This window comes from Octopus bimaculoides, chromosome 13 (genome assembly GCF_046866305.1).
Source record: "Octopus bimaculoides isolate indiv1 chromosome 13, ASM4686630v1, whole genome shotgun sequence".
Lineage (NCBI taxonomy): Eukaryota > Metazoa > Mollusca > Cephalopoda > Octopoda > Octopodidae > Octopus > Octopus bimaculoides.
In genome coordinates this window covers 745,680-757,417 of record NC_142940.1, presented here as the reverse complement: position 1 = coordinate 757,417, position 11,738 = coordinate 745,680, and the positions used below count along the sequence as shown (strand labels likewise).

The window sequence follows — 11,738 nt, the reverse complement described above, 5'->3', positions numbered from 1 at the left end:
CAATACATTCTGCATAATGTTCACAGAATATCCGCAACAAGCAGGATTTTTTTTTTTACTGGGGCAAGGGAAACAACTCTCATATATATAAACACTTAGCAACTAAGACAGTTTGAGTTGTCTACCTTAGACACTTTAAATTCCTGATTTTGAAATTAACAGACGTTTGTTTCCTTTCCTAATTAACACGTGAAATACACATAATTATTTGATTTTTCATGATTTAAAACAAAGTAATATCAATAGATCATCTTGGCTATCAATTTCACCTAAAGAATATTTTTGGAATAAATGAAATATTTACAAAACTGTGTCCCAAAATTGGTTGCCCGTCATTTTACCCCCAACTCTACACAAACTGCCCTATTGAGTGCTACGTTATACATAATCCTCCTAAGATATATTTTAATGATCTTTAACATTAGGCTGCAGCTTTGTAAGAGCCAGATTGAATCGACCTCAAAATATAACTGGTACTTTATTGTATCAGAGCTGAAAGGAGGAAACTGAAAAAGGACTTGACTAACAGCATACATTTTTGTCCCAATACGTCGAGGAACGCTCTAGAGGCAGTCACATGACGTGTAAGAAATAGCAGTCAAACCTACTTCAAATCACATTTTAATGTCTTGAAGAAATAAACGATTCTTGGGACAATATAATCCAAGACATTTGCACGTACAACATTGTACTGAGATCGTTACACCACAGTAAAATATCTTAGATAGCAACATGCTATCCACAGCACTCTATTAAGGTACCATATCTACTGTTTTGAGGTACCATAAATATCAGCTGCTAGGTTGTGCTGAGGTACCATACATTCCCCTTCTGAATCGACTTAAGCTTTCCTACTTCCAGAGTCAATTTTAAAAATGCTAATCAAATATATTTACGTTTATTTAATTGATTCTGCTTTTTCTCAAGGCTTGTGACGAAATGCTTGTATTGTTATTAGGGACTTTCAATTCAGAAATTTTGGATATATTCCAGAAATTCCTGACCTGGTAGAAACATATTTATAGTGGTACGGCCAGTTTGAAATGAACTTTCCCAAAAAGAGAAATATTGCCAGCCAGATCTTTTTTAAAATGTTCAGTGACAAAACATTTCTTGAATTCTTTCAGGGTCCAAACATTGCTGGTCTGTAGAGTTTGTTGTTATTTGTGGAACGGTTTGGATGAGTAAACCACATTGCAGCTGTCACCACACCACGTTATGGCTCAGTAACACGATCTAATCTGAAGCCTGGTCACAGTTATTTTCATTCTTTGTATTCCACTGGTTATGTTAGGTTAACAAGCAGAGAGAAGATGAAATGAAAAACTGATGTCAGAGGTATGAACGATGAAGAATCACACTGGAAGGGAAACTGTGAGGAATTATCAAGATAGGAGTCCACCAGAGGAGACTAAGACATGACTAGAAGGGTTGAAGGTTGATGTCAAACCTTTACAAGGGAGAGGACAGGAGACCAGAACAAATGGCAACAAGCTGACTTAGCCAACCCCATAAAAACTTGTATTTCAAATTTCATCAAACCCGGTTTATTAAATAGAAAAAAGACAAATTTATTCAATGACAAATTTTTTTGAAAACAAAATATTTTTTATTAACTTAAATAAAATCAATTAAATGAGAAATGAAATTGTTTAGGGTCGAAAAGAAGTGTAGTGATCTGGGAAGGCGAAGTTATATTTTCCGTCTGCAACAACTTTGGGTAAAGTTCCAGCGTTTGGTATCACATTCCACGACAGCGACAAGGTCACGTTTTTGTTTCCACTGTGGAAGGAAGAAAGCAAAAAGTCAAATATTAATACAAGAAAATATCTTATAACATCAATTAAAACAATTCCTCTTCAGAAAATAGAAAATTAAATTTTTACAGAGGAATTCAGCTGAAGTATTTGTGGACATGATAAAAATCATTTTTGTTAAACACTTTCTTTCCTATATTTATAACAAAAGATACTTTTAATTTAATTTTGAAAATGTCTGGAAGGCATTCACTCTTTCCATCACTAAATGCTTCTTCAATAAAACTGTTTAATGGGTTTCATGGACGGCTACAGGGTGAAGACCACAGCAGGGATAGAACACAGATTGTAAAGGGAGGTAATTGAAATAGCGTAACATCCCTCTGGAAACATTCAACCAGTCTCACCTGTTTGGGGAAATAATTCCTAAAATTGGATCACTGTGAAATAATTGATTCGATGACTTCAGGACATGACTGGTATTTATTTCACTGAGCCAAATGTAATTTAAACGGAGGACGTTACTCGGAGACATAACTAAACATCGCAAGGCATTGCTCGTTCCGTTAATTCCAACAATCTGCTGCCGTCTGTGAAAGAGGTGAGTAACAATGGCTACAAGGGGAGTGGAGGAGGAGTGCCGTACCTAACAAATAGAAGTACAGTAGAGCGTTGCCTCGGCTGACCGTTGCAATTCGACAGACGCCCGCTGGCGGGGTTTTAAAAACAGAAAAATCTGAAAACAAGGGACATAACTCCATCGGAATCTACGAAACAAACATTTTAAGTCTATATTGACAATTGCAATTGGAACAGATCCGATCTTTTAAGCCAACAGAATACAAAAGACATGTTTCAGTCTTATCAGGTTTCCTCAGCAAAACATTCCGTTCACTTTAGTACAAGAAACCAACCGAACAATCCAAGCCAGCTTAGAAAACGGGTGTTAGACGATGATGTGGAGGATGCTCCCCATATATACATCACGAGGGAATGCACTGACAGGGATTATGAATAGCAGCGTTACAGCTGGTGGCGGCGGGGGGGGGGGTATATACTAAGAGTGTTCTACAAAATAAATACATAAATTATACAGCGTCACCTCTTCTAACACTTATAGGCTGCTAAGGTGAGGACAGTGCCCCTGGACTGGCTTGTGCAGGTAGCACATAAAAGACACCCATTTCGAGCGTGGCCGTTTTCGTGCGGGTGACACGTAAAAGCACCCACTACACCTCTCTGAGTGGTTGGCGTTAGGAAGGGCAAGCAGCTGTAGAAACTCTGCCAAATTAGATTGGAGCCTGGTGTTGCCATCCGGTTTCACCAGTCCTCAGTCAAATCGTCTCAACCCATGCTAGCATGGAAAGCGGGCGTTAAACGATGATGATGATGATGATGATGATGATGATGATATATATATATATATATATATAAATATATATATATATGTATATAATTTATTCGTTGTGTGAAAAAAAATTACTTTTATTTCACACTAAAAAAACCAAAATTACTTTCTATTCCATTAACTGCAATAATTTCTATCAGTTTTGAAACCTGAAATTCTTGAGCCGTCAACCCTTGGCACAATATAATAAAAGACAACATACTAACCGTAAACCATTTCCAAGATCCCAAAAATGGTATTTCGTGTTCATACTTCTATAATCCAATAATGCATTTTCTCCACGTTTAATAATTTTGTCCCAAAGATGACTTGATTGAATTTCTGAAATAAATTCCAATAATTAAAGATTTAGTAATGTTTCAGTCATGGGAAATTGGTTGACGAGAGGAGTAAGGGAGACAGTAACACGATATGAAAATAATTAATCTAATACCTCACATTTAAGCTATGCAGACACATGGCTTGTGAGGGCCGTCCAAGCTGAGTAGAAAGATGCCAGGAAAAGGAGACTCAACAATGATGTCAGAGTGAATTTAGTATGATGATAGGAGTCCATCAAGGTTCCGTCATTAACCCTCTTTAACTTATCATAGTCCTCCAGACCATCACAGAAGAGTTTAAGACTGGAACTCTCGTCTGCTGATGATCTGATTTTCATGGCTGAATCTATCAGAGAATTGGAGAGGAAAATTTCGGTTATGACAGCTAAACCTAGAATCAGTAAACTTAGCCAAGACTAAGGTTTTAGTAACGAGGAAAGAAGAAGACGGGAGCTTGGTATCTTCAAGGTAATGGCCCTGCTTTCTCCTGCAGAAAAGGGGTAGGTATTAATTCCATAAACACACAAGAGACGGAGCAGAGTCAAAGACAGACCAACAGAAAAAGTGTCTCTCGTTATGAAACAATAACAATCACTCACAATGATATTGTGATGCTTCTAGGTGGTCGTCACTTGACCTGCTAGAAAGAGCAGCCAAGTCAACCTCAAATTACACCTAACTGTCTTAGAAGGACGTGGTCCTGGATACACTATTGTCGAAAAGAAGATGGAACGGTCATGTTTTCAATGCCTTTAATTCTATGTCAACTAATCAGAACAGATCTAGAGCTTAGCAACAACTTTAGTCAACACCCCCCAAACTCTCATTCAACCAGATATTAACTACTCTGACTGACAAAGCCCTGAGAGAGAGAGAGAGAGGAGAGAGAGAGAGAGAGAGGAGAGAGAGAGAGAGAGAGAGAGAGAGAGAGAGAGAGAGAGAGAGAGAAAGAGAGAGTGACAGAGAGAGAGAGAGTGAGAGTGAGAGAGAGACAGAGAGAGAGAGAGACAGAGAGAGAGAGAGACAGAGAGAGAGAGAGACAGAGAGAGAGAGAGACAGAGAGAGAGAGAGACAGAGAGAAGAGAGAGACAGAGAGAGGAGAGACAGAGAGAGAGAGACAGAGAGAGAGAGAGACAGAGAGGAGAGAGAGAGACAGAGAGAGAGAATAGATATCGATATTGAGCTGTTAGAGGCAAAAGGCCTCAAATGTAGTGGGTGGCTATAGCTGATTAGACTGGTCTCAGTATTAGACTGGTATTTATTGATCCTGGGAGGTTGAAAGACATCAAACTCAGCAGAATTTGAACACAGAAAATGTTTCCTAACCTAAAGATGAAAAATGATATTTTGAAATATTTGTAAATTTAGAAATAAAAGGAAGAAATGGCTTTAAGAAAGCTGAGAATAACATTTAAAATGTTCTTACATGATCTGCCGTTTCATATTCTGCTGTGAGATAAAGAAACAGAAGTTTCACATTCCAATTAAATAATCTAGAAATATGTTAGGATTGTTAAGGAAATAGATAATTAATTACTTTTTATAATTATAACCATCTTTGTTATCTTCAAAAAAAATTACTTAATGATATCTTTTAAACATTAAATAGAAAGAGAATAGATATTATTAACGACAAACCCAGTAACTGAGGAATCAGGGGTTTGATGAACATCAACAAGGTAAAAAAAGGGGACAAATTTGGAGTATAAAACAGAAGAAGGGAGATAAAAATGGAACAATGTGAAAATATAATTAAAAAAGGATATCTGAATAGAGGTCAAAGACAAAATATCCAAGATCACTTCTCTCTCGTTCAGCTTGGTAATCGTGTAAATTCTTGCTGTTAAATAAAAGAAATTTTAAAAAATCATTTAGAAAATGATTTAATATAAACATTTCAATAATGACTTAATCAGAAGTGGAAGGACAATACAGCCAACCCCTTTTTAGGGTCTCAAAAATTGGCTGGTGATGGCGGCGGAGGGGTTTTGCTGGAGGACATTAGGATCAAAGATTTGGTCGTTATTTTTGTAACAGAATGGATTCTACCAGAGACATGCAAGGGAAAAAGGAACAAGATGTTTACAACTGGGACAATCAAAGGTCTGCCTGTTTATGGTTGTCCTGGAGTTAAACAACGACAGAGGCAAGAAGCAAATATGGCTTGTTAGGCTTACAATAGGCAGAAATCAGCTAAAGACATAAAAGACACCAAGTAGGGTAACGTGTGTGGATGTGTGTATATATATATATATAATAAATAAATAAAAAAACAAACACAAAAAAACAACAATGCGAGGACATGGTGCATGTAAAGTATTAGCAGATGCTCAGGAAAGGAAAGAAAGGTGGTTTTATGTTTTGAGCAAAGCTTTTCTTCAGAAACAGGAGACAGAGGGAAGTCCAAGAGAAAATGAACTTACCAGAACTCTTAACTGGAAAGAGTATATGGTGAGTGTGTGTGGATGGAGGAGGAGGGAATTTGATGTTGCTCAAAGGGGTATGGAACCAGCATGATGTGGCGGGGGTAAACCAGCATATGCCGTCGGGCCCCACTGCTGATATCAAGGGTTGCGTTCTATGCCTTGACTCAAGCATATATATAATATTAATATTATTAAGGTGGCGAGCTGGTAGAATCATCAGCACGCCGGGCGGAATGCTTAGCGGTATTTTGTCTGCGGCTTCGTTCTGAGTTCAAATTCCACCGAGGTCGACTTTGTCTTTCATTCTTTCGAGATCAATAAATTAAGTACTAGTGAAACACTGGGGTCGATGTAATCGATTATTATTATTATTATTTGCGGCGAGCTGGCAGAATCGTTAGCACGCCGGTCAAAATGCTTAGCGGCATTTTGTCTGTCTTTACGTTCCGAGTTCAAATTCCGCCGTGGTGATTTTGCTCCTCGCGTAAAATTTCAAGCCTTGCGCCTTTAGTAGACCCAAAGGATTATTAAAATGGAACCAACGAGAGAGGATCTCCTTTGGCTCCAATCCCATTTCAACTTTAAAACAAGACACATTGTAAATATTTATTTATGAATACACAAAATGATGGAACAGTCACAGTTGGAACGCCTTTACTCATCAGTCTGCTAAATCACCACAGACCCGAGATTAACCAACAACAATCATCATCGTTATCATCAACAACTTGTCGTCATCAATTCAGCGAGATTAAAAAGAAATGAATCAATTCAAACCCATATTTCCATATTTGTTTTAATTTCCCGATGAACTTAGACCCAACTGGAGCCTTCAATCATATTTATACAATGTTTTGCTCTAATAAACGTCAGGGTTTATGAAGATTTTTAAGTTAGTCAGTCTACCGCCCGTACATTATAAAGTATACGTGTCATTTAAGGCGAGAGACATAAACATGACAAAAGGAAGTTGTGGGAAACACGAAATGAGGAACCAGCAATTTATTCAAACAGCAATTATAGGAATTCAACAAAGGATCGATGAAAGGATGAATGAAGAATGAAATCAGATGAGCTAAACAATAATCAATAACCTTTTGATTATTCTAGGAAAGATAGGCTGAAAGCATATATTTTAAAATTTGTCATTGTGTGTGTATACACCCATATATATATATATATATATATATATATATATATATATATATATAATACTTCTTCAGTACAGTAGCATTGTATGTGATTATAACCACCATACATGTGTGTGTGTGTGTGTGTATAGATATGCGTGTATATAGACAGACGTATGTGTATGTTCAAGCAAACGGGAGCTGCTAAAAATAGCAGCCAAATCTTTCTCAGATCTCTCTCTAACTAATGAACACACCATTGCCTCAAGAAAGAATGGATAATACAATCATAGAGGAGTGAACAGTCACGGTTGGAATGGCTATGATGAAGTGTCTTCCCAGTGAGGACTGTGACCTAGGGTTAAACAGTATACTTACACATGGACACGGCCTGTCTTGATACTTGTGTCAGCTTTAAGGTTAATAAGTCCTGTGGATAGAAAACAGGCAAAGGTGAGGACAGCCATCACACTCAGCGTGAAGGCAAAGATTGTATTTGCTCGAGAGAGGAAAGTATTCATGTTTGGGGGAAAGCTTTCAGGAATTCACCAAAAGGATTCGACATTAAATGGAAAGAGACACGCTCTGTTTCGTATTTCTAAATATTTTAATTATCTCTAGATTATGTTCTGCGTATATGTATGAAGAAATATTGAATTAAAATTAATAATAACACACAAGGTGTTTTAAATATATTTTATTAATTTATTACAATAAAATACAAAATTTATGTTTTTCGATTGTGTCATTGTCGTCAGATTCCGTCAGATTCCGTCAGATTCCGTCAATCTTCGACTCGTTCTTCCGAACTTCGTCGTAAAGTTCCGGAATATCTTCTCTCGATATTATTTTCCTTCTTGGAATCAATGTGGTTCTTCATTTATTCCTCGTCTCAGTTTCATAAAATAAATAACAGACTTATATGATGTGTTGATTCATGGCTTTGTCTATTAGCTAGAGAAATGGTGTGACTAGAAAGCCTCTGTAGAGACAGTTGAACATTACCACTATCAGTCACTGCTGTAGAGCCAAAGATTCAGCGTCAATGTAGTCTGCTAGAAATAGCAGCCAAATCACATCGTCTTTTAAAAAATGGAGGTGCTGGATAATATAATCTTGAGTTCTCTATGCATGGGAATAAGAGGGGTTGGTTGTGACTGGAATGCCTTTCATTATAGGTCTGCTGATCTGAGGTTAAACAGTAACATTTGTAGAATCACTGCGAACTCTACATGGCCGTTTGACCGGCTAAAAATAGCAGTCAACATCCTACCTCCCTTCCAATCACAATCTACTATCTTCAAATGAAAGGAGACTGAAAATTTGTCGAACTTGGTATATAATAACAGATGGTGGTCACAGATGGATTGTCTTAAATGACGGGGCTGACCTAAGGCTAAACAACTATTTTTTGTTGAGGATTTCGAATTCCTAGTTTCTGGGTTCCTTCCTTAGTCAATTTGGTTTTAATCCCACCAGAACGAATAAAATATGTACCAGGTATATACGGAGGAATAGTGTGAAGGAATTCAATTATATTCTTTTGTAAATATTTGAGTTTATACTACTTCAGATAAATTATTTTAAAGTGAGATTTCAAAGCTAGAAATAATTTTAAATATGTTTTAATTAAATTTTAGATATTAGTTAAGTAATCTAAAGAATCTGCAATAATTTTACAATCTATAAACGTTCTTAGTTGTAGTTTTGTGTATAAATTTATAACCTGCATGATATTGTTTCATCATCATCATCATCATCATCATCATCATCATTCTATGCCTGCTTTCCATGCAAGCATGAGTCAGAAGAGTTGCTATGGTTCAGAGGTCAGAATCGTTTCATTTCTTGCTTGGTGTCTACAGCTGGATGCTCTTCCTATCACCAACCATTTTACAGAGTGACTGAGTGTCTTTTTATCATAACACCAGCACAAGTGAGATTGTCAGGTCCTTGTGGGGGGTCAAGGACTTTCTAGAATCTTTCAATTACAAATTGGCAGGAAAAACTTCTGTAACTTTCCTTTGATGTTTGCCCTCTGTTGACTGATACACACCAACAAATACTGGGCAGCCAGTAAACATTTACATAGGTTCTCTGGCCTCTCAATGGGTTAGCCATGCCTTTTATGGCATATGGGGATATTGTGGTTCAGAGCTGGAAATCCGAGTTGGTTCGAAAGAAAGTAAAAACCAGACACATCCTCAATGAGACTAAAGACTATGAATCATTCTCCACTCATTTACCAATCAAACTATGGAAATGTACAGGGTGTACTTTATCTTGGCACTAGCACTAGAGAGGTGGCCATGTACTGTGTAAGACTAAAGAACTCTCACTGCTCACTGATTTGTTCAGTCACTTAGAGCAAAGACTCAGAAGATAAATAATGGACAGATTGTTTGGTTGAGAAGTGAATTTATGTACATTCACTTCTCATGTAAAGAAGAATGAAATTCAACCTATCTGTATTCAATCACTATCGTTATCAATTAGTTTCTCTCACCCATCACAAGGTTTATGGATCTCTTTCTATCCAAAACACCATTCCATATTCCATCTGTGCCGCTAGTCGCTACTCCCTCTTCCCCAGGCTACCTATCATTGATCTCTCTTACCGCCACCCAACTCTTCTGCTATGCATCACTCGTTGACTCTCAAAAGCAAACATGTAACTGCCATCACTGCCTCCCTTCCATTACTCATCCCTCAACCACCCTCTCAGCCCCCAATCACCCCCATTCCGTATCCTATTCCTGCTCTTTTCATGCATTCACCCTGGATTTGCTTCTGTCATTGCATTACCTTCCAATCATCCTGTTAGTCTCACTGCTTGAGTGAACAGAGAGTAGTGAAGGTTTTTAGTCTTATAGGAGTACACGGCAAACTCATGAGATCTGGTATCATGATAATGTACGTTCAATAGACCAGAAGATGTCTTAAAATGGTTGGCATCTGTGCTGAAACAACGCAGGACCAAGAAGACTCATTAGTCTTGCTGAGGACATGACAACCTCTTTAGTTTTGGTGCCCCAATAAAATGTTCCCAGTCCGTTCTGTAAAGAGGTTGGTGTTGGGAAATGTATCCAGCTTTAGAAACTAAACTGAAAATGAAGTACACAAGCAAATATGATTAATTGACCTATCTAGGAAGGCAGTAACCCTGAATAATAACTGGTATGAACAATGACAGTCTGTGCAACCCATGCCAGCATGGAAAGTTAACTTAAAATGATGATGCTGATTATCATCATCATTATACGTATGCACACAAGTATACAAACACACACACACACAAGTGCAGGTTTATCCATACACACACACATCAACCAATTCAGGTAACCACAAGTCCCTCTTGTGAGTGACCAGCTTGAATTCTTCAATGGTAAAACTTAAAATCATTTCAAAGAAACATACATACATATAAGTACATGCATATACACATACCATACATAGACACACATTCATACATGCATTTATACACAGAGAGAGAAAGAAGCATTCATACATACATATATGCATAAGTACATGTACACATACATACACGCATGCCTACATACACATATATACATAAATACATTACATATGCTACATACACACACACACACATCATTATCTGCTGCTGAAGCTAGTTTCTATTCTTCATAATCTCTCTCTCTTTCTTCCTTTGAATCTCTTCTTCTTCATTCAATTCTTATGTAAAACCTATTCTTATTTCCCTGTTGTATCCATTTACTGACTTCTCTTCCACTATGTTGTCTACTGAACTCATCTAGCTTCTTCTTCTTCTTCGTCGTCTTCTTCCCTTTATATTTATATCCTTTTTTTCCTATAATTATAGATTTACCATTTAGCTTGATTTAATTCTTTATTATTCTTCTCATATCTTTCTTTCATTATTCTCATTGTTTCTAGCTTCAGCCATTTCTGCATCAAAGAATACAGATTCATATTCTTTGTTTCCCTTCATCTCTTGTTGTGAATTCTTTAGTACTGTGTTTCGGTATTATGTTCCTCTGGCAGAAACAATAATACATTCACTTCTACAAGACAGATAATGAAAAGGAAAAACAAAATGTAAAGAAATTCTAGTTTATAAAGGATTTCTTTGATAACCAATGGATTTGGCAGAAAGATCTTGTTTTTTTTTTAATTGTAGTTATTCTTTTATTGGAATCTAATGAGTAGCATGTACTTCTTTTGAAGGAAATCTTTGCAATGGCACACATGTGCTTTATTTCGAAGATCTTGAAGATTTTCTTTGAAACCCAATTGCTGCAATGCCATTGCTAAAATTCCCATCAGTTAGAATTGTTTGCTGATTATACGTTACATATATTTCAAAAAAGTTATCCTTATCAGAAAATTTATCCACATTTTGGCCCTTCCTTCTAATTCTCTTTCAGAAACTGTCTCAATTTTCATGAAGTACCAATTGTCTATGGCAACAGGAACAGATGTTTAGAATATTTTGCTTCCAAAATACATCAAATGTCAGGATGAAATCTAAGACTGTCTTACTTTCAACCAAATTATTTTTCCATGAGTAAATTTCATATTTTTGGCAGAACCATTTCCTGTTGACAAAGGGCAGAGTTTACCGAAGGATTCTCTTCTAAATGGTAAACTTCTTCACAGAAAAATATTTCACTCCACTGCAAACCACCTTCATAAGAAGCAGCAGCTAAACCTCCCTC

At 36.9% G+C, this 11,738-nt stretch overlaps 1 protein-coding gene across 1 annotated transcript; it reads right to left on the bottom strand.

The window, feature by feature from the left end:
- Window positions 1-1,570: 1,570 nt before the first annotated feature.
- Window positions 1,571-7,662, bottom strand: LOC106871431 (signal peptidase complex subunit 3). The gene is given in 6 exon segments (XM_014917882.3): window positions 1,571-1,782; window positions 3,372-3,468; window positions 3,471-3,486; window positions 4,912-4,988; window positions 5,252-5,325; window positions 7,420-7,662. Coding segments are annotated over 6 exon segments (537 nt in total). The 5' UTR covers window positions 7,563-7,662; the 3' UTR covers window positions 1,571-1,652.
- Window positions 7,663-11,738: the final 4,076 nt, after the last annotated feature.